Genomic DNA, 21,352 nt, shown 5'->3' on the forward strand with positions numbered 1-21,352 from the left:
AAAGGAAGCCCCAGACAAATGTCCCCGACTGGCCACCTTTTTGTAGATATCTTCATACAAGGGAAGAAGGAGGTTTGAGTTGGGTTGTGAATTATAGTCAGAGCTTTAATTATCAGCTACTGGGCTAGACAACAGAAAGCGCTGACAGGTGGGCCTGGGCATTGGACCTAGTGATCAATGCCTGCGTCCATATCCCAGTGCCTGGGTCTGAGTCCTGACTCAGCTCCCTAGTCCAGCTTCCTGCCCATGTGCACCCTGGGGGGCAGCAGGTGACTGCTCAGGTACCTGGGGCTCCCCACCCACACTGGCTACTGCAGACACCTGGGGAGTGAGCCAGCAGATGAAGACTCCCTGCCTCCCTCCCCCTCTTCTCTCTGCTTCTCAGATATATAAAATGAAAAACAAAACAATTCCTTCTTAAATCCAGACATAATTTCCAAACCTGTAGGCATTGGTCTCAGCGTTCTCGCTCGCTCGCTCTCTCTCTCTCTCTCTCTCTGTCTCTTTCTGTCTCCAGTTAATCTTGGAGCAAAGACACCAACAGGGGCAAACTCACTGCCTCTGAGTGTGTGCTTTTCTCAGAAAGACCACGGGCTCAGACCTCGGTGAAGCATCAAATATGAGAGGGAAGAAGCGGGAGGTGTGGAGGATTTAGCTACTGAATAAGCAATTAGACCACACTTCTCAGCTCGGCAAATTCTTCTTTTAGGACCTACCCCAGTTCCTAGACACGCAAGAAGTTTGATAGATGTTCTATTAAATTGTTGGGGCTTTTTCATCCTTTGAGGTGATCCTTCCAGAAGAAAAGTGTTGTTTTTTTTTTTTTTAAGTTTTATGCATGGCACGTAAACTGTTAGGTTCTGGGCTCTGCATTTTTTTGGTAAAAATTACTGAGATACTCTGATAGCATGTAGTAAGTGCTCAGCAAACATTTTTGGAGTGAATGAATGCAGTGGGATTTGGGATTCTGAACGGAGCAACTGACGAGTTACCCAAACATCAATCAATGTTTTCTCAGTGCCTATGTGATAATACAGCCGAGTATTTTCAGAGAACACCACAAGAAACCCTTCTATGTTTGTATCTAAAATAAGGCAGGGTAGAGGGTGGGAATCCTACTGGAAAAAACAACAAACAGAGACTAATTGATGCTTCACAGTCTGCATCACTCAATGTAACAAGATTTCTGGAAACCGCAAACCTTGGCCGCGTCTGGAAGCGTGTCAGCCTCATACTTACCGAGCCGTATAAAAGGCCGTCGGTGTCCATGGCCAAGTACTGGCCGGTCTCCGTACTCTTTATATACACCTCCCCCACGCTTTCCGCACTCAGCTGCAGCTGAACTGGAAGAGAAACAAGACGAGCGAGAGTAAATCAGCACTCAGTGTACGCACGCCGATGGGGCTGGCAGCGGGGCCGTTGGCCGTGGAAAATTCTGCTCATTCACTTCCAGCGGCCTCAAGGATGAGCCTCTAATTAATCAAAACACAGAAATACAGTTCCTTTTTCTTTGCCCTCCAAAGCAAGCTCCCTGGGAGGAAACACATTCTAGAAGTAAGGAGGAGAGACACGGCATGGCGCCTGTTCGCCTCCCCGTCCACCCCGCTTGCCACTGAATGACCCCCCGTCAGTGCCACGGTGCCTGGCTTCTCTCTCCTCTCCGTCCCCGGGAGGGAAACAGTCACAGGAAGCAATGGCCTCTGTTTCTCGGGGTGCCACCGCTCCAGCACGTTGGCGCATTGTCGGGTAGGCAGCTGGTAGTTAGCAACCCGCCATGGAGGCCAGTTTGCCTGGCTACGGCCAGGTCTTCCAGGCATGGGAGCGACTCTTGTCCACCGATTGTTGTTTGGGTTTTTTATCTAAGATAATTCTTTTCCCAGGATGTCAGGATTGGTTGCCAAGTATGAAGCCCAAGGGTGTCCCCCACAGTTAAGTTCAGTCAACCTGCAACCTCCGTGGCGACCTAGCGAGGGTACAGGCAGAGGGGAGAATGAAGCCATGAGCCGGAAATGCAGTGATGAGAACCACAGTTCTCAGCTGGGCACAGGGTGTTGCCACGGGGGACATTTAGCAGTACCGGGGTTGTCACAGCTTTGGGGGTCGTGGGCTACTGGCATCTGGCAGGTGGAAGTCAGGGAGGCAAGCATTGTAGGACACACAGGGAGGCCCCTCTCCCCTCAACAGAGCACAGTTCAGCCCCGAATCTGCAGTGCCCGGATGGAGGAAGCCCCGGCAGAGTCCGTGATGCCCTGAGTCGCTCTCTGCCCATGTGCAGTGATGGATCCCTCAAGGTGACCCGGCTGGTGCTGGAGACATAACGGGAGTCCAGTATCCTTGTGATAATTATGCATCTGTTCACCTGTCCAGGGTGGGAGGAGCTTTGATGGCCCAAATTTGGGAACGGGAATGACTTCTGGAGTCTTCTGGGAAACCGGTGATTGCCCAGCGGGTTTCTAGAGGCACACAGGGGCTTCTCCAGAAGCCCAGGGGCGGGCAAGGCTGGAATGTCAGGCTTTGGTGGTCAGATGCAGACCCCTTCGTGGCCTTTTTTTTTTTTTTTTTGATCTTCATTTTTTATTCAATTTCTTTGAGTAGGAAATACACTTACGTGTGTCAAATATGGAAGCGGTATGTCAGGAGACAGTGAAAAGCCCCCTCCCACGTCGCCCATCTTCTGGCTGTGCGACTGATGGAACTGACAAGCAGCCCAGACAAGACCCTGGCCCCTGGCGTAGTCCTGCTCCCTGGGAGAGGCAGAAACAGGCGACCCCTGCTGAGACATGCCTACGTGGCCAAGCACATGTCCGCCTCTCACCGTCGCTTGCCCTGACACAAGCTGATGTACTGCCTCATGGTCCTGCAGTTCCACCTTGACGACTGAGCACAGCTCTTCGTGCGTCCGTGCTGAAGAGCGCACTGCCTTCCCTCGCCGGGTGAGGCGTGTTCTGTTCTTTGGCTGCACCACATCCCTGTTCGTACACCTGTGTTTCCTCCCTTCCCTGTTCTCTGATCCATCCCTACGGAGACCCAGAGCTAGAGCCTCATTACTGAAGACGCAGTTCTCTTGTCCTTGGAAGTCTCTGCTATGCAAGCTCAGGGCTTCCTCACTGAATTTGCAGGAAGGGAACTGGAAGCCGCTTGTCTGCTTTCCCCTGGGTCCTCCTCTCTTTGGTTAGCTCTGTGGGTGAGGTCATGACACAGCGGGCCTAAGCACCTCTGCTGGGATCTGAGCCCAGTTCCTTCCAGCCTCACATCCCAGCATCTGCGCACTTGGTCGCTCTCATCCACCAGTTCCACACTGTCAGTACCGTAACTGTGTTCCCACCCCAGCATCCTTGCACATGCTGTGCCTTCTGTCTGGCACCTGATTCGTCTAGACTGTTACCAGGTTGCTTCCTCTTCTCCCCCTCAGAGAGGCCTTCCCCAAGTTCTCCGTGCAGTGGGTCCTTTCGCCCCCACACCACCACCCCTGTCCGTGCCACCCCAGTCCCTACATCATTCTCTTTCCCAGCCCCTTGTTTGTTCCTTTCCTGGCACTGAGTGTGAGATTGTCTTACTGAGTAAAAAGATTTTCCTGTTTATTTCTGCCTCCCCAGTAGAATGCACAGTCGGAGAGGAAAGGCAGGACCTTGCTTGTGCTGCGCCTGCTGGGTCCCGGCCCCTTGCACCGGGGACTGTCACTACGTGTTTGTCAGATGGAAGCACACAGGGCATGGCCAGTGTAATATGTGGACCGAATGATGTTAGGCTAACTTTGGTAGAGATGATTCTGCTGATTTGTCTTGAGTCGTGCATTTTGAATGTGTTTCTGATGATGCTTTGTGGTCTGAGGAAGGGGCCAAGTTGGGGTCTGTGCTATGCCCCCAACTAGCTGGGTGACCTTGGGAAGACTACTCAACCTCTCTCCACCATCCTCTCCTCATTAGTCAAATGAGGTGTTTGGGTTCAGTCTCTCCAAAGATTTTTCCAGACCTAACTCTGCATGAAGAACCCAGGAAAGTTTACTAGCAATGCGACTCACAGTTGGATAATATTTGGCCATAAACAGGAACAAAGAATGTTACAACACGCGTGAGTCCTGAAGACACAGTGCTAAGTGGGAAAGAGCCAGTCACGGCCGGTGCTGCGGCTCACTAGGCTAATCCTCCGCCTGTGATGCCGGCACCCCGGGTTCTAGTCCCGGTCAGGGCGCCGGATTCTGTCCTGGTTGCCCCTCTTCCAGGCCAGCTCTCTGCTGTGGCCCGGCAGTGCAGTGTAGGATGGCCCAAGTGCTTGGGCCCTGCACCCGCATGGGAGACTAGGAGAAGCACCTGGCTCCTGGCTTCGGATCAGTGCAGTGCGCCGGCCACAGCGCGCCGGCCGTGGCGGCCATTGGAGGGTGAACCAACGGCAAAGGAAGACCTTTCTCTCTGTCTCTCTCTCTCACTGTCCACTCTGCCTGTCCAAAAAAAAAAAAAAAAAAAAAAGCCAGTCACCAAGGGACATGCGTGTTGTGATCTGTGATCCCACACAAATGGAATGTCCAAGTAGGAATAGGCCAACCCACGGTTGGGTGGCAGCCAGGACCTGCGTGGGGTGGGGGTCGCAGAGAGGGACATTCTGGTTCAACTAGGAAGTGCTTCTTTTTGAAAATGTTGTAAAATGAATTGTTGGGGTTTTTGTACAACTCTATATAGGAAAAACCACAGCAGTCTACATGTAGTGAGTGCATTGTACGTGAGTTATGTCTCAATAAAGGTGGGTTTTTTTTCATGACTTGTGTTTTCCCTGGACTTCGTGGTTTCAGAGAACTGTCACATGTGTTTTTGCTATCCATAATCCTGTGCTCAGAGAACCCCAAGGAAAAGGATAACCATTTGTTGACCACCCCCAGTGAGCCGGGTACTGTGCTCGGTCTCAGTAGTGGGACACTGCAGCTGAGGGCTCCTGGGTGGGTCTGCCTGGGCCCACGTTCTGCCTTGGCTGCTGCCGGCTGAGTGGTCGCTGGGCAAATGCTGCACCTCTGCTTCCTTATCTGTCACGAGAGCTGCTGTGCGGATCCGATGGCCAGAACGCAGTCTCACTTCCTATGCGCTGCTCCTCACCGCATCCCCCGGAGGGAGGTGGCGTTTGCTGCCTCCTGCAGGTGAGGGACTAACTCGGGGGAGAGCACACTGTACTCAAGGTTGCACTTAAAAGAAGGGGAAAATCCTGACCAGCACGCACCCTTGAGTGTTCCAAGTATTCTGCCTTTTCCTCTCTTTCACACAACCTTTTGTGGGGATGCATTGCTGCGGTCCAGCCACACTGCCCTGCTGGGACCAGACAAGTACAAGGTGGTAGCTGGCTGCCTGGGATCCTGCCATTAGCCATGGAACGCTGTGAGGCAGTCACCCAGGACTTCCTCCCACCTGCCCTTCCCATAGAAATTCATAGAAATTCCAAAGATTCTTTCAGGTACCGAGAGAAGGGTTTTCAGTTCCTGGTTCGTATCTGTTCTGCCTCTGCCTTGCCTTGGGGCTGAGTTGGGTTGGCCAGGCCCTCGGGAGGGCTCATGGAGGCTGTGGACAGGCCTCACCGAGGCACACCAGAGCTGGAGGCCTGCCCCACACGTGACCTCAGCCCACAGCCAGGGTTGCTGCTCTGCTGAGAGTTCGTCTCAGGAGTTTCCTCTGTAAATATTATTTCTCCAGGATGTCCAAGTTTCAGAGCTCATTTTCACTGGATTTCTTTCTGGCTAAGTTTCCTGAACATATATCCTTGTGCAGCAAACAGGGCTGGCCGGAAGCAGCGACACCCAGCCTGAGCTGCCTGCTGGTGTGGCCAGCTCTCCAGGGGGCCCTCCCGCCAGCAGACGAAGAACACAGTGCATGCAGGCCCGAGGAAGGGGCCACAGGGAGGGGGCGGGGCACGCAGAGCCCAGGTGCACACACGCCTGTCTGATGCATGCCGGGAGGTGTGCTGCTGCCGACTGCTCCCTGCACTCAGGGCCTCCACACTGCACGCGAGACACACGGATAAAGCTCGGAATGGGAAAATCAAAGAGTGACGGGAACTCCACCTGCTTCTGAGCTAATAAGGAAAACTCCATTTGTTTGGAGCTAAAAACAAGGTGCAAAAACCTCAGGAAAAACTACACACACACACACACACACACACACACGGCACGCACCCACGCATGCACAATCCTTTTCCCCTTTTTAAAGAAAAGCAGAAAATAACATTGAAAAAGAAAAACATGAGACAATATAGTATATCCTTGTTTCCTTGTGAAAAAAAATTTTTTTTTTTGACAGGCAGAGTTAGTGAGAGAGAGAGACAGAGAGAAAGGCCTTCCTTCCATTGGTTCACCCCTCAAATGGCCACTATGGCTGGAGCTGCGCTGATCCGAAACCAAGAGCCAGGTTCCTTCTCCTGGTCTCCCATGCAGGTGCAGGGCCCAAGCCCTTGGGCCATCCTCCACTGCGCTCCTGGGCCACAGCAGAGAGCTGGACAGGAAGAGGAGCAACCGGGACAGAATCAGTGCCCTGACTGGAACTAGAACCCGGGGGGCTGGCGCAGCAGGCGGAGGATTAGCCTAGTGAGCCACGGCACCAGCCCTGAAAATTTTTTAAAAAACACAAACATAGCTCGCGAAGGTATATGTATAGATGCTGCTTGATATACCATGGGTTATGGCCCAAGAAACCCAGTATAAATTGAAAATATCGTGGGTTGAAAAAGGATTTAACACACATGCCCTGCAGCACGCCCTGCCCACACCCGGCCCCCTGTGTGGTGTCAGCAGCTCCCGTGTGACTGCAGGGCAACCTGGGAGCCATGCTCACTGCCCCACCCAGCGTCGCCGGCATCACAGGCAGGATCCAACCATGCAGTGCTGTTGCTTTCTGCTTTTCTTTCAGAGGGATAAAAAGGGTATGTGTGTGTGTGTGTGAGAGAGAGAGAGAGAGAGAGAGAGAGAGAGAGAGAAAGAGAGAGAGAGAGAGAGCAAGCAAGCGAGAGCGCACAGATGGGAACTCTCTGCCTCTCCAATAAATAATTTTTTTTTAAAAACGAGCTAAGTTCCCAGGTCCTGCTTTTCCTCCAGTTTTGAGATGAGGATGGCAATTTCTGGTCGAAAGCAACTTTCTAAAGAGTGGCCTAGGGGCCGGCGCTGCGGTGTAGCGGGTAAAGCCACCACCTGTGACAACCGCATCCCATATGGGCACCTGTTGGAGTCCCAGCTGCTCCACTGCGATCCAACTCCCTGCTAATGGCCTGGGAAAGCGGCAGAAGATGGCCCAGGTGCATGGGGCGCTACACCTGTGTGGGAGACCTGGATGAAGCTCCTGGCTCCTTGCTTTAGACTCACCTAACTCCAGCTGTTGTGGCCATCTGGGGAGTAAACCAGCAGATAGAAGATCTCTGTCTCTCTCTGTCTCTGTCTCTCTCTCTAGCTCTGCCTTTCAAATAAATAAATAAATCTTTTCTTAAAAAATGGTCTAGAAATAGATACACATTTCTTAGAGAATCCAAATTAATAAATCCAAATTAATGTAAAAATGTACTACGAGAGGGCTGGCAGTGTGTGCTTGGTGGACTTGTGACCAGAAATGTCTGTGTCAGGATGCAGAGTCCTGCTTCTTTCTTAGGTGCCCATGAGGGGGCACTGGCTGGAATGCTCTGTGGAACCAAATAGACATCAAGTGACGTGAGTTGTCCGTGTGCCCTTTGTGGACCACGCTTCCACTTTGTCTCTCGGGCATTACTTAGATCTCTTCACAGGGAGCAGGCATTGTGGTGCAGCAGGTTAAGCTGCTGGTTGGGAGTCCGGCATCCCCGTATCAGAGTGCCCGTGAGTCCCAACTGCTCATCATTTCTGCTCATGTGCCTGCCATCCACACAGGAGACTTGGATGGAGTCCCAGGCTTCGGCCTCACTCATCCCTGTGGGCATTTGGGGAGTGAACCAGCGGATGAGAGATGGATGTCTCTCTGTCCCCCTCTCTCATTTTGCCTTTGAAATAAATACATCTTTTTAAAAAATAAATCCCTTCAAGGGTTTCTGTGTATTTAGGGACCCCATAGAGGAGGGTGGAGTCTGTCTCCTGGTGGACATGCCAGTCCCCATGCAGGTGTTCCCACCTGTCTGAGGGCCTGCAAGTCAGTCGGTATGTCTTGTTTTCTCCTCTGTACCCCAAAGATTCTTTAGATCTTAGCTTGTTCCTGGTAGGGCAGATGGTCCCTTATTTTCAAGGATAGAAAGAAGGAAAGGGGGTTATAAGGCTACACTGCCAAGGAAGGTAAGCTTTGGGGCACCGTAGCCTGTTTTTGAGCCCCAAGCCATCCCTGCACCTTCCTGTCCAGGAAGTTTTTTTGCTTTTGGAAAGGCGCATGTGCACACACACACATACACACACACAGATCGTCTATCCACTGGCTCACTCCCAAGTGCCCACGGTAGCCGGGGCTGGGCCAGGCCAAAGCCAGGAGCCTGGAACTCCAGCCGGTACTCCCACTTGGATGGCAGGGACCCAAGTAGTTGAGCCATCATCCGTCGCCTCCCAGGGTACACATTCACAGGAAGCTTGGAGCCGGGGCTTGCCGAGGCACTCTGCTCCCCGACGCAGGGCTCCCGAGCAAGGTCTTCCCTGTGTGGCCAGCGCCCACCCTGCCCAAGGGACTCTGGACGCTGAGATTCCAGCTGGTGCCTCGGGCACGGAAAGTACCAGGCCTGGCGTCTGCACCAGTCGTGGCCTCGAATCCTGCTTCCCACCTCTGCTCTCCAAAGAGAGGCCAAAAGAGATTACGTGCCTGGTTTATTCTGGGCTGGAGACTTCCCGTCCTTTGCTGTGTTTATCCAAAGTGAGGTCAGCCTCGTTCAGAACTCACTGAGGTTGTTTTATGTCACTGGCATTTATAATTAAAATGGAGCCACAGCCGAGCTCCGTGAAATGTTAGAGAAAGACAGAGATGGTGGGGCAGGGGATGAAATTTGAGGGGAAAAATTCTAGTGCTTTAGAACACATCCAAGGGGCCTTCAGGAGGTTCATGGAAAGTGTGCATTAGGAAAAGCTGTGCCTGGATTTCAAAACTACATTGTGTGAAAATCAGCGTATCTGTTCATTCCATTTCCCTCACACTTATGGGGTGTGCACATGTGCATGTGTGTGTGTGCACACCTGTGTGTGCGTGTGTGTGTGTGTACACATGCATGTATGACAAAGATTCTTCATAGGAGGTGTAAAGGCTTCTGTTCCTTATGGGTGCCTGGGAAATATGAAGTAGTCCAGAGACTGATGTGGATACCAGGGACCTAAATTAATCTAGAAACTTCCCCGGGCGAGATCAGAGAAGAGAAGGCGGGTGGGCAGCAGGAGCGGGGAGTGCTTCACGTCACACCCTGTGGGGAGCCCAGCCCTTCGCCTCCCGCCGACTCCCTGCCCACCGTGGGCCTTTGAAAAGCCGTGAGCTCGGGCTGATGGTGAGCAGAGGCCTGACCCTCTGGGGCTGCCCCGCCCAAGTCTGGCCTCCCCAAAGCCAGCAGGGCGATTCCTGGGAAGGGCCGTGGGCCCTGGAGAGGGGGCTGTGGAGCTGGAATCTTCCGACCGGCAAATTCTGCGGTGCCTGTAGGATGTGGCTGTGTCCATAAATATTTGATTGGCGCTTGCTCTGCCCCAGAACATTTCCATCTGCATGCTGAGCGGTGCCGGGAATCCTGTGTACTGAGACTACGGGTCTGGGAGGCTCATGAGTGTGTGTTCTTCAGTTACTATTCTGGTTGCCAGTCCCATGGAGGAATACGGCCCACCTCCTGTTGCAGAGAGGAATCTCCCGCAGACTGAGCAGACAAGCAGGGAGTTAGCTGGGGCAGGGCTTGCGCGGCTGCTGCCTGGGCCGCTGGGCGCATGTGCCTGTGTCCCAGGCCTCTGGTGCTCCAGTCCACACAGTCGCAGGGAAGCCAGGGTGAGGCTCGCCTTTGGTTCTCTGAGCAAGCGTGGTGTTCATTTAATGTAACGGATGCAAGACCAGATAGTTAGACGAGGGAGGCAGATTTGCTGTAGGGCTGGGGAGCTGATGGTGACAGATGCCACGTGCCGGGCAGTGTGCGGAACACCTTGTCAGACATTGTCACATCTCGTGTTCCTGTTGTTCCTACAACATGGGTGCCATTGTCACTCTTATTCCTAACACGAGGAGATGAGTGCGGGCTTCAGGCACCGTGATTAAGTTGCCAGTTGCATCTCATATTGGAGGGTCTGGGTTCGAGTGCTGGCTTGGCTTCCCATTCCACATTCCTTCTGTCGTGCACCCTGGGAGGCAGCAGGTGATGGTCCCGGCCGGCCACGTGGGAGAGCTGGATGGAGTACTCAGCTCCTAGATTCCACCTGACCCATCCCTGGCTGTTGCCTGCATTTGGAGAGTGAGCCAGTGGATGGAAAGCTCTCTCTTTTTGTCTCTCTCTTTGCGTTTCAAACAAACAACAGCGCAAATGAATATGTTTTAATGAGGAGACTGAGGCAGGTCCCAGAGAAGGAAGTGCGCAGTGTCCGGTTTGGGAGCGCTCATGCCCTGGTTGACGTCACTGTTCTCATCTCAGAGCTTCAGAAGCTCACGGTGTTGTGGTCAGGCTGAGATGAAAGCATCTAGCACCGCGCCTGGCACCTGCCAGTGATCGGCCACTTACTGAATATATTGTTGGGTTTGAATGCAGCTGCCACCAGTGCCATTGGCCACTTGCCGGATCAGTGTCTACTTACACCCAGGTGCAGGTAGTGCACTAGGCACAGGAGACAGCAGCGCTGGGCAAGGAGACGAGGTCCTTCCCCTGAGGGGATGTCCTGGGAGAGAACCCCATTATGTCATCACATGGATGCCCACAGCAGGAGACTCCAGGCAGAGCTGCATGGTTGTCCAGGCACTGTCCATGCTCTCTGTGTCTGAAATGGAGACGGCTGTCATCCCCTGCACCTGTGCCGCCTCCAGGACCCTGCTTCTCAGGGTGACACCGTGCAGCCATCTCTCAGAGCCTCAGCCCAAGGAGGGAACGTGAACCTTCTCACGGGCGGCACCCTACTGGTACCAGAATCTACAGCTCTGCCCCTGTGGCAGTGTCCGGGCGTCCACAGCCTGTACTGATCACCATCTGCCACTGTGATTTGAGGCCTGGTAGAGGGATCAGCTCAGACCATCTCTGTCCAGGCGGAAAGACCGGCCAGCGGGGACCCTGCGCTCAGCTCTGGATCTGCATGGGCCACACACGAGCATCCTAACCAGGATTCTCCTAGGGGTAGGAAGAAGACACATTTTGAAAACTTCCCAGCTCTGCCCAGAGAAGATCATGTAGCTGGAGACAAAGAGAAGCTGGCACTGTTGTTCCTTGTGCCTTGCTCAGCTCCCAGGCGTGCAGTGCTGTGTGCAGGATGCGTGTAGATCTTTTACAGTATGTGATTGGCTTCTAGGTGTGACTCTCCATATGCCGCCAGTCCCCAGACATGCTCCGACTGATCATCAAGGAATAGGACCACCCACTTGTCACACTGAGTGTGTCACAGTTACCCAGGGAGTATCCAGTTCATCCGTGTCCGGGGCTCAGCCAGTAATCATTGAATTTCCTGAATCCTGCAGCAGTACTGCCACTGGACAGAAGAGGGCGACAGAGCCCCATCTAGGGCCGGGCCCAGGAGGCCCCTCAATTCAGATCCTGCTGTCTTTGAGCTTCCTGAGCACACAGGGCAGTGATATTATTCCCACCCCACAGAAGAGGAAACAGGCCCAGTGAGATGAAAAGATTCCCCCAGGCTTAGATGGCTGGGACCCGGCAGAAGTGGACACTTCTGGACAGGAGGGGATGCTGGGAGGAGCTTCCGGGTTCGGGCACTTGACACCGCTTCTGCAGAGCCCCTTATGCAGAGAGGGGAGGAAGCAGCAGGCACACTGTGAGCCCCAGCTTCGGACTCCACACACCCCGACTCTAGAGTGTGGGAATGCCAGCTTCTGGCGTTGGCAGGCCCGGAGTTCCGCCGTCTGCGCCCGCTTGCTCTGATTTCAGCCCTCCACGGCCCCAGTCCTTGGTGCCCAGGTCAGCACATCAATCAGTGACACTGCTCTTGACCTTCCCTGAAGGAGCATTCTAGAAGAAGATCCTCAATGGCATCCTGTGTGTCCATGTGCTGGGCTGAGCATGTGGCATCTCGGTGCTGACAGCAGGGACGTCAACCAGGTGGGCTGAGCTGTTCCTCTGGGCCACGCCCTTGGCCAGAAATCCCCGCAGTAGCATCTCATTTAATCCTCTCTAGAAAGCCGTGAGCCCAGTGATACTGCTGCTCTGTGAGTGAGAAAATCCAGGCCGGGAAGCTTCCAGCGTTTGCTCACGCTCACTCAGCCAAGCAGCGAGCCTGAGCAGGATGCAGCCGCCCGCACACCTTCCCCCCGCCCCCCCATGGCAATGCTGCACTGCATTCCCGGGGCTCCTGGAGTGTCAGGGTTACTCGGTCTGACCCCCAGCAGGCCTCGGGATTGTCCCAGTGTTAAATACCCAGAGCCCGGTCCCGAGTGCTGATGGCGGAATGGCAGCTGTGAAATCCTGCACTGTGTGTGCAGAACTCCAGCCTTGCAGCCTGCCGTGACCTCAGAATTCAGTTTCCCAAAAGAGCCAGCTGAACCCCGAAGAGCACATCACGAAGCTTTTCTTTCCTCCAGGGCTCTGAGGACCAGAGAGCCTGAGGACCAGAGGCTTCCTGGAAACACTTAAAATCCAGAGACTTGACAGCATGCCCCCCTTCTGTTGCTGGGGCGGCTGCAGGTCACACGACTTCTGCACCCCACCTAACACGGCGCACCGCAATGCAAACCTCCCTTTTGTGTGTGTTTAGCAGGAACCTCTTTCCAGAACCTGTGTTTTGCTGAGTCTCAGGCATTCAGCAGGCCCGTTGGAAGATGGGACATTCAGACAAAGCCCCAAACCCAGACCCCTGTAGCTGCCAGCCCGGCCACAGCCTCTCCTGCACCTCACCGCGGTGCCAAGGAGGGGCTGGTGCTCCCTGGTGTCCATCACTGTTGCCTGTGCTTGTAGGGGTACAGTGGGCAGCGCTGGAGTGGTCTTTTGTGTTGAAAGCCTGCAGCCGTTGGTGCACGGTGCATGTATAATTAAGAGCCTCTGGTCTATACACCTTCCGCCTAAGGCAGCACTTAGCGTTCCACGTGAAGCCAGTCCCGCGGGAGCTGCCTGCTGCCTCTGCTCTGCCGGAGCCCACCCACACTTTCCTTCTCCTGATTTGCAGCGCGGTTGACTCTTGAGGTGCTGAGTCTCTAGGCAGCCAGCAGCTCTGGCTTTTGGCTTCTCTACAACATCCAGTGCCCCCGTGGTACCCAGGGACCAGACACCTGATTTTCGGCATCCGCACCCACCCCGGAAGTCCCCAGGTGCAAGGAAGAGAGCTGTGTCATTCAATGTCAAGAGGATACTTCCCTCCCAAGCCTGACCTTCCCTCACTGGTATCGCCTGGGAGCTGGCCGCCAGTGCAGCCTGGGCGAGGCGCTCTGCCTCCAGCTCCTGTTGCTGCTGCTGTCCTGTTTCCACGAGGTCTGGAGAATGACCTACCCCTCCCCCCTCCCGGGGACCACAGCTACATCTGCTGCATGGAGGCAGAGAAAGGGCTGCCTGGCTTACGACGTGCAAGGCTACATGTACGCTGGGTGCAATCCCAGCCTGGAGGGTTAGTGAACTGGACATCAAGCCCGTGGCTTGGTGTGGGATTTTACTGCCCCCTGCCTGTCAGGAAGCAGCTGGAGGGGGCAGCTACAGCAACCTGGGGAAACGCACAGCGGCTGGGCGCAGGCAGCCAGCTGCGTTAGGTCAGCAGAGTCCTTTTCCAAATTTGAAATTGGATGCCCTTAGGTGAGCGGTAGCTTCGCAAACCCAGCCTCGACACATTTATGTCACCGCCACCTCTGTGTGTGTCCTGCCCGAACAGGACCTAGAGGTCCTCCGGTCCCTGACCAAGGAAGACCCCAGCCAGGGGAGCAGGTGCAACCGAGCCGGGCACTTACTGTGCTGGTCGCTCCTGTCCCTTGTGCCGTCCACAGTGCCGTCCGGCAGGATCCTCAGGAAGTGGCCCCCGTTGCTGCAGTAGAGGAGTTTGGGCAACTTGTAGTTCCCTGCAGGCAGGTTGAACTTCTCGGTCAGGGCTGTGAAGGTGGTGACCTCCCCCTCAGCCATGGCGGCGGGGTGCTCGGCACTGTAAGAAAGGAGAAGATCTGTGCGCTGATCCTCCAGCACAGGCACGCGGTGCGCGGGCAGGGCGGGCAGCGGCTGCTGGGCTGGGGGTGAGCAGACTGCCCAGGTGTTGCCAGGGAGGTGGCAGCCGGCGGCGGGGCTATGATGGGCCCTGGCGAGGGAGGGGTTTTCAGGGGCGCTTCTCTCTTCCCAATTGGATGCCGCTTTGGACCCAGCTGTGCGTTTTTTAGAACTTCAAATTTAATCATTTGGCTGAAAGGGGGGGAAAAATCATGTTTTGGTCCCTCCTTCTGGTCCACACACATCCTCAAATTAAACACTGCAGTTGCACTAAAATAACACCCCAGGTCTGGCTGAAACCCACAAGAGCGGAGGGGCCGGACCGAGGCTCTGCCATCCACCCTCACACTGCCGGGGCTGGGTGTGCACGGCCCGGGTGCAGCGGGCAGCGCGGGCGGCCTGGCCACCTGGGGGCCTGTGAGCAAAGGCAGAGGAGGCCCCACAGGGACACGAGAGGGCCGGCAAAATGTTTGTACGCAAAGGAAACTCTCTGGGTTTGCTGGAAGGAAGAGGGCGTGAGGGTGGATTCAGTGGGACTTTTAAAGGACGGACGCTGTGCCAAGGGAATGCTCTGAGGGCCTGCAGGCTGAGCCTGGTGGCTGCGTGCTCCTCAGCTTTCCCACGTCCTCCTGCAGGTCTGTCCCTGCACACGGGCCTTCGTCATCGCAATTACTTACCCGTAGTAGACATACTTCAAACATAGAAACCACCGAATTCCCTATTATAAGCCTCTAACCTTGTATGCACCCACTATATACAAATTTACAGTATTTATATAAAATGTATCAGTTACATCCCTGCGGATTAAAAAACAAAGCTAATGAGTGACAGAATTTGAAAGCATATCCTTGCCCGCTAGTGGTTACAAAGAATGTCAAACAGAGAGACCAAAGAGAGACCGGGAGAGCGACGTGGCAGCGTCACCTTGGAAATGCAGGTGCTGATTGTGCGTAATTCCCTAGCGGTCTTGTGACTGCAGCCGTGTCATCAGGCAACGTATTCTGGGCACCAAGTCAACTCACGCTCACTTCCCCGTAACACTATGAGGCGGGCACTAATGCTCATTTCTCAGGAAAGGAAAACACAGCTCAGGCATGCCGAGTGGCTTGTTCCAGGTCAGCAGCTGGAAGGTGGCGGAACTGAGCCTCAGCGGGGCTCTGTGAACACAAGGCCCCCACTTGCCGTTCATCACGTGGAAGAGTTAAGTGCCTTCACATGCCCTGCAATGTTTTTACCAGGAGTGGGGTTTTGACCCATTGCTTGGCACGGACATCTGCCCCCATAAACTTGCCATTGATTCAGTTATTCAGGTCCACTGGCAACCTCTCCTTTGGCCCCATGCCAGTCTCCCAGCAGGAGAAGCTCACCCAGAGAAACCTACCCAGCCAGCACTGGGAGCCTGGTGGCAGACAACCCGGTCTCCCCACCTTCTTTCATCCCTTAACAGCCTTGGGGAGCTGCTCTTGCTGAAAGCAATTCCATCCTGAATCAAGGCACCACTTAAGATCACTCATCCTGATGGTTGGGAATTAGGGTCTGTGTTGGAAGCCTCCATCGTTCTCCCTGTCCTGGCATTTTAATGTTTCGGGTGCATTTTTCCCCATCTGCAGCCACCAGGGACCCCGTCAGTGGCCCTAGTTTCAAGTACTGATTGAGGTTCCTCCAAGGAACCCCCCCAGAGAGAATTTTGCAGACACCTTCCCAAATATTCTCTCCACGTTCTCATCCAGTGAAACTCGGTCCACTTCTTTTCACAGAACACAGTAACAGACAGAAAATGACTCGTTTGTGTCAGTTTCACTGTAGGGACAAGATTCGACCGGGCACAGCACATTGCATCTCCCTCCCGGTCCTCGCCGCCTCTCCCAAACCCTTGTCTTTCCTCATTGGGCTTTCACAGCTCTCTGCCCACCACTGTCCCTCTTGTTGTCTCTCCCTGTGTCTCTCCCCAGCCACCGGATCTCGCTCTCACTCCTTTCAGGACCCCTTTCTGATTTAGAGCAAACCAGCCCTCCCATCACCTTTCCACGGGCACATAACCACTCTCAGCTACGAGATGATGCTCTATTCCTTCCGGTTGTCTTTTTCTTGTGTACTTCCTAAGTTACATACTTACATCAGTACAGGAGCCAGTAATGCTAGTGGTTGCCATTGAACTGTACAGCTAGTCATTTGCACTGTCAGTCTTTGATGGGCAAAATTTTGTCTCTTGTGGTCTCCAGGACTTCTCCCATGGAGGTCCCCGTTCTCCCCGATCCCCGATTGTGGGAGGATAGCCCTCCTGCTAGATCCAGCCCTCACCAGGAGTCTCCCTTGAGTTGTTCTGAAACTCCCTTGAGTTGGGCATGGATCTGGCTCCATCCACTTGCATTCTTGCTTCCCTTCTACTGAGATGAAGAGGAACAGATGCACGCAAGCCCACCTGAGGCTGCAGGTGCCAGGTCTGGCTGAGGATCCTACAGGTGCTCACACCCACACGTGTGTGCTAGTCCCACAGCTTCGACTTCACCCCTGCAGAGCTCTCACAGACAGAATGACCTCAGCCAGGGCCTAGCAGGTCCTCCGAGGTCCCCCGCTCCTGACCGCAATGCAACCCGTGGTGACACAAGGCGGCAACCTTGCAGTCTCTCTGTTCCCGTGAGTGAGATGGGCAGTCCTGGAGTGGCTGCTCTGACTCTGGGTGGCTCTCTAAGCTGTCCAGCTCGCATCGTACCTGAAGGGCACATGTCGACTCCGACAAGCAGTCTGGACTCAGCATGGAGTCAGGAGACCATGACAGCTGGATTTATGAATCAGCTGAAACATCCAAAAAATGAAATTGCTTTTTGTTGCTGAAGGAAACCCTGGGAGCCTCCAAAGCCTTGTTGTTAACGTTATTTACAGTTTGCCTATAGCTTGAGCAGCGGTTGGTCGCTGAGCACTGACTGCATGGCTCCCTGACAACCCATTCGTTGTTCAAGGAGAAGAATCAAGGAAGTATATGACATAGAAAAGCTATGAGGCAGCCACCTCAGGAGGCCCTTGGGGATTTACAGATTGCTGTAATAAATGAATCCATTAACTCAGGGAAATCAGGCATTAAGCATAATGGAAATTTATGAGCTCTGCTCCTCGTTCCTGTTTTCTTTTTATTGGCCGTCAGGGGAGGGGATTATCTGTGTGTGTTCAGAGATGAAGAGCGAGCCTCGTGGACTCCATGTCACCACTGTGCACCAAGCACAGCCCCTGGAGGTGTGGTGCACTGGAGAGATGTTAGGAAAGCCAGATGACTTCCTTGGTTTATCACTGACACTGCAGTGAGAGGCACACCACACCTGCGGGAACATCCTTGTTGAGGCTGACATGCTTTGTTGCTGTGGTTCTGCTGCAGGAACAGAATGCCGAGCGTGTAGCCTCTCCCAGAGACACAGCAGTCACCACTCAGTGTGGGGTGGTGAGCCGGCCCAGCACAGCTCCAGCAGCTGTCACCGACTGGCTCTGGAACCCAAGCGTGTCATCTACTCCATCCAAGGGTTTTCTCCAGCACTCCCCACCCTGCCACTGCTCAGGGCTGTCCGAAGGGTTCAGTGGGGACAGTATTCACAGTAGCACTTGGAAAGTGTAAAAATGGAACCTAACCTGCAGGAGGTCTGAGGGGCTTATTATGTTCACTAGTTGAAGTCTGGTGTAGTCCAGGTCAGCTGTGATTAAGGGCTTAAGCTAAAATAATTTTTTAATTGCTGTGAAAAATAGTTTTTATCATTCCCTCCTCTATTAAGCAGAGATGAGCCAAGGCTCTCCCCATTATTTAAGCCACAAACATATCAGAGGAGATGGAGGAGGCCAGGTAAGGCATTATTTTTGTACGAGTGGATCCTGGTCAGCATTTCAGACCCAGTTCCCAGCTATCAAGAGTTACTGAAGTTTTGTTTGTGAAGCCTGCTATTTCCAGGAGACATTGTGCTCTGTTTGGCCCTGGTGACTAAGTTGGGGGTGGAGGGGGAGGGGACATGGTTCTAACACCTAGGGAAGGCAAACACTGACATTGATTATTTTGGTTTTGCTTGTGACTTCTGTCACTGTTTAAGCAATGCAGAATACTCACAAAGAAGTTCTCTTTGCAAAGTGTATAAAGCCATCAAAGTAGATAGATGTGTAAGTATCTGTTCAAGTCATAATTGGATGTGCCCTCCATTCCAGCAAGCACAAAACAGAACTCGGCTTTGGTTCCAAATAGGTCATAGTCCTTATTGTCTGTCTCTATGAACAGCATCATCCAAAAGCCTTAACTCCTTCTCAGAGATACTCATTAAGTTTATATTTTGTTAAGTCAAATAATGTGTATTAAATGTTAAGGGTAGTTACAGAGTAGTTAAGGGTAGTTAAGAGATGTAGAATGTACTAATTCCAACAAAAAACTACTGGGGACAAAGGAACGAAATGAAATAAGTGAAACTGTACCTACTCCAAAGAACATAGAAAAAGAGAAAAGAATAAAAATTTAAAAATTGATTAAAAGAGGATTAGGAGGCAGAAGTAAATCCAAATATATTTATAAAATATAATCACACAATAAATATAAATGGGCTAAATTTATTAGCAATTGGATTTTTAAAAATCTACCTATGCTGTGATTAAAAGAGACATTAAAGGGATATGGAAGGATTAAACATAAAATTGGAGATTTAGCACAATGCTTGGCTGCTGCTTAGGATGCTCACATTCTATGCCAGAGTGCCTGGGTTTTGAGTCCCAGCTCCACTTCTGATTCCAGCTTCTACTGGTCACACACTGGCCAGCAGGAGGTGATAGCTTAAGTAGTTGGATACCTGCCTCCCACACAACCCAATTTGGTTTTCAGGCCCCTGATTTCAGGGTGGTCCAGCCCCGGCTATTGCAGGCATTTGAGGAGTAAAACAGTGGATAGAAAAATCTCTCTGTCTCTTTTTTTCTCTCTTTCTCTGCCTTTCAAGTGGATTGAAGTAAAGAAATAAATAAAAAATAAAGTAAAATATTGAAAACTAGATACCAAGGAACTGTTAGTAAAAAATTAGAAGTTGATGGGGCTATATTTTTTAAAAAGATTTGTGTATGCATGTATGTATGTATATGAAAGGTAGAACAAAAAACAGAGAGGGAGAGATGAAAAGAGGAGAGAGAGAGATCTTCCATCTGGTGCTACACTACCCAAATGGCTGCAACAGCCAGGACTGGGCCAGGAGCCAGAACTTCCATCCTGGTCTCCCACATGAGTAGCAGGGACCCAAGTACTTGGACCATCTTCTGCCGCCTTCCAAGACGCATTAGCAGGAAGATGAATCGGAAGTGGGGCAGCCATGACTTCAAACAGCACCCCAATATGGGATGCTGGCATCATAAGCTGTGGCTTAATCCCCTGTGTCACAACACTGGCCCCAAGGTAGCTATATTAATATCAGGAAAAAATTAGGTCTAAGGCAGAAAAAACGATTAAGGAAAAAAATGGATCAAAGGATAATGATAAGTGAAATAATTTAAAATTCAAACCTGTGTATACCTAATGACATGGCCTCATATATATATGGTAAAATTGACAGATATACAAAGGAAGTTGAGAAATCCACAAGGATGATGGGAGATTTTCATACATTTTTGAAACATGATAGAGCAACCATCCACAATATTAATAAGGATGGAGAAGGTCCAAATGCACTGGTCACCTGCTTAAGAGAATCGTTGTACTCAGGTAAGAGAACTGTGCATACAACAGGTGAACACCATTCTTCTCACAGACACATAGGATATGTCTAAGCATGGCCGTGTACCAGATCATAAGGCAGGACTCAGTCCAAATAGAAGAGCTAGTCTCACTCAGACTATCCACTGGACAGAAGTGTCATTGCTGCCCATCCAGCCGGTAAGAACAGCCTGTGCAGTTTCCCCATTTCATGTCTCCCTGACATCTCTTATCCATCCTCACTGCTGCTGCCCTCCTGCTGACCCGAGACCTCCGCTCACCTGGGCAGTTGTGGGAGGGAGCAGTGGGCTCTCGTCTCCAGCACTGCTCACTTTCCATCCACTTCCATTCTTGCTGCTAGTGACCTTCCTAACTCCCAGATCTGATGATGGCTGCCTGCTAAAGATCTTTGACTGGGTCCAGTAGCTCCCAGACTCCTACCTAACCTGAGAGCCTCTCACCACCTGGTCCCTGCCTAACCCCGTTGCTTTTTCTCTTATGTAGTTACCCCACCACCACCACCCCACATCACTCCCTCACGCTTCTAGCCCTTACCCCAAACATCACCCAGCTGCTCGGTCCTTCCTCCCCCCTTCCACCATGGCCTGGCTAAATCATGCTCACCCTTCAGAAATTCAGCTCAGATAGTTCCTCCTCCAGAGAGTCTTGTTCGGACTCATGCCCAACCCTAAGCTCCCTGCTCTTCCTCTGCACCACACAGTGGCTTCAATGTGCTGATTTCCGTGTGCTTCCTCAACAGCACACTGGTTACTCCTGTAGCACTGGGGGAGCTGCAGTCTGTGTGCTTCAACCCCCCGGTGATTTCCATTGCTCCGCCTGAAGGATCAAAGCCTTGGTATGGCCTGCAGGGCTCTGGGACATGATCCAGTCCTTGCTTCCTCCCCTGCCTCCTCTTGGACCTCTCTCTGTGTGAACCAGCCTTCCAGTTCCTGGACACCATTGTGTACCCCTAGCCTAGGACCTTTGCCCATGCTGTTCCCTCCGTCTGGAGCACACTTCCTCTTCGCTCTCTACTCCACTCATCTAGGTAACTGCTAGTTTTTTTTGTTTTTTTGTTTTTTTTTTTTTTTTTTTCCAAATCTTAGCTCAATTGTCAGTTCCATAAGACAGTCTTCCTGACTCCCCTGAATGGTGTCAAGTTGCGCGCAGTTCTCATAGGACCAATTAAAATTGCTTCCGGGCTTTGACTTCAGTTTTTAATGATGCATTCATTCTCGTGACTGTGTAGTTAACGTCTCTCCGGAACATCAGCTCCATCCAGAGTACAAGCCAGTCTGCCCTGCCCACCGTGGTGCCCCAGTGCCTGGCACAAAGCCCGGCACCTAATGGGCACTCGATAAATACTTGTTGAATGAGTGAATGGATATAATTTAACCAAGC

The 21,352-nt window shown here is 52.5% G+C and overlaps 1 protein-coding gene and 1 long non-coding RNA gene across 6 annotated transcripts in view; one reads left to right on the forward strand and one right to left on the reverse strand.

Annotated features, from left to right (window-relative positions):
- The window catches only part of LOC138850171 (uncharacterized), a 195,460-nt gene that overhangs the window by 100,115 nt on the left and 73,993 nt on the right, over nucleotides 1-21,352 (forward strand). The window lies entirely within an intron of this gene.
- The window catches only part of FGF1 (fibroblast growth factor 1), a 96,204-nt gene that overhangs the window by 6,924 nt on the left and 67,928 nt on the right, over nucleotides 1-21,352 (reverse strand). For 4 of the 5 annotated variants that reach the window (XM_008254888.4, XM_008254889.4, XM_051843315.2 and 1 more), the window contains 2 exons: nucleotides 14,010-14,197; nucleotides 1,240-1,343 (listed from right to left, as the gene is read on the reverse strand). In XM_008254888.4, the coding sequence (XP_008253110.1) occupies nucleotides 1,240-1,343; nucleotides 14,010-14,178 (273 nt within the window). In that variant the 5' untranslated portion in view covers nucleotides 14,179-14,197. Of the gene's footprint in view, nucleotides 1-1,239; nucleotides 1,344-14,009; nucleotides 14,198-21,352 lie in introns of those variants that run through there. The other variant, NM_001171488.1, reaches the window with a different exon arrangement.

This window comes from Oryctolagus cuniculus, chromosome 6 (assembly GCF_964237555.1).
Source record: "Oryctolagus cuniculus chromosome 6, mOryCun1.1, whole genome shotgun sequence".
Lineage (NCBI taxonomy): Eukaryota > Metazoa > Chordata > Mammalia > Lagomorpha > Leporidae > Oryctolagus > Oryctolagus cuniculus.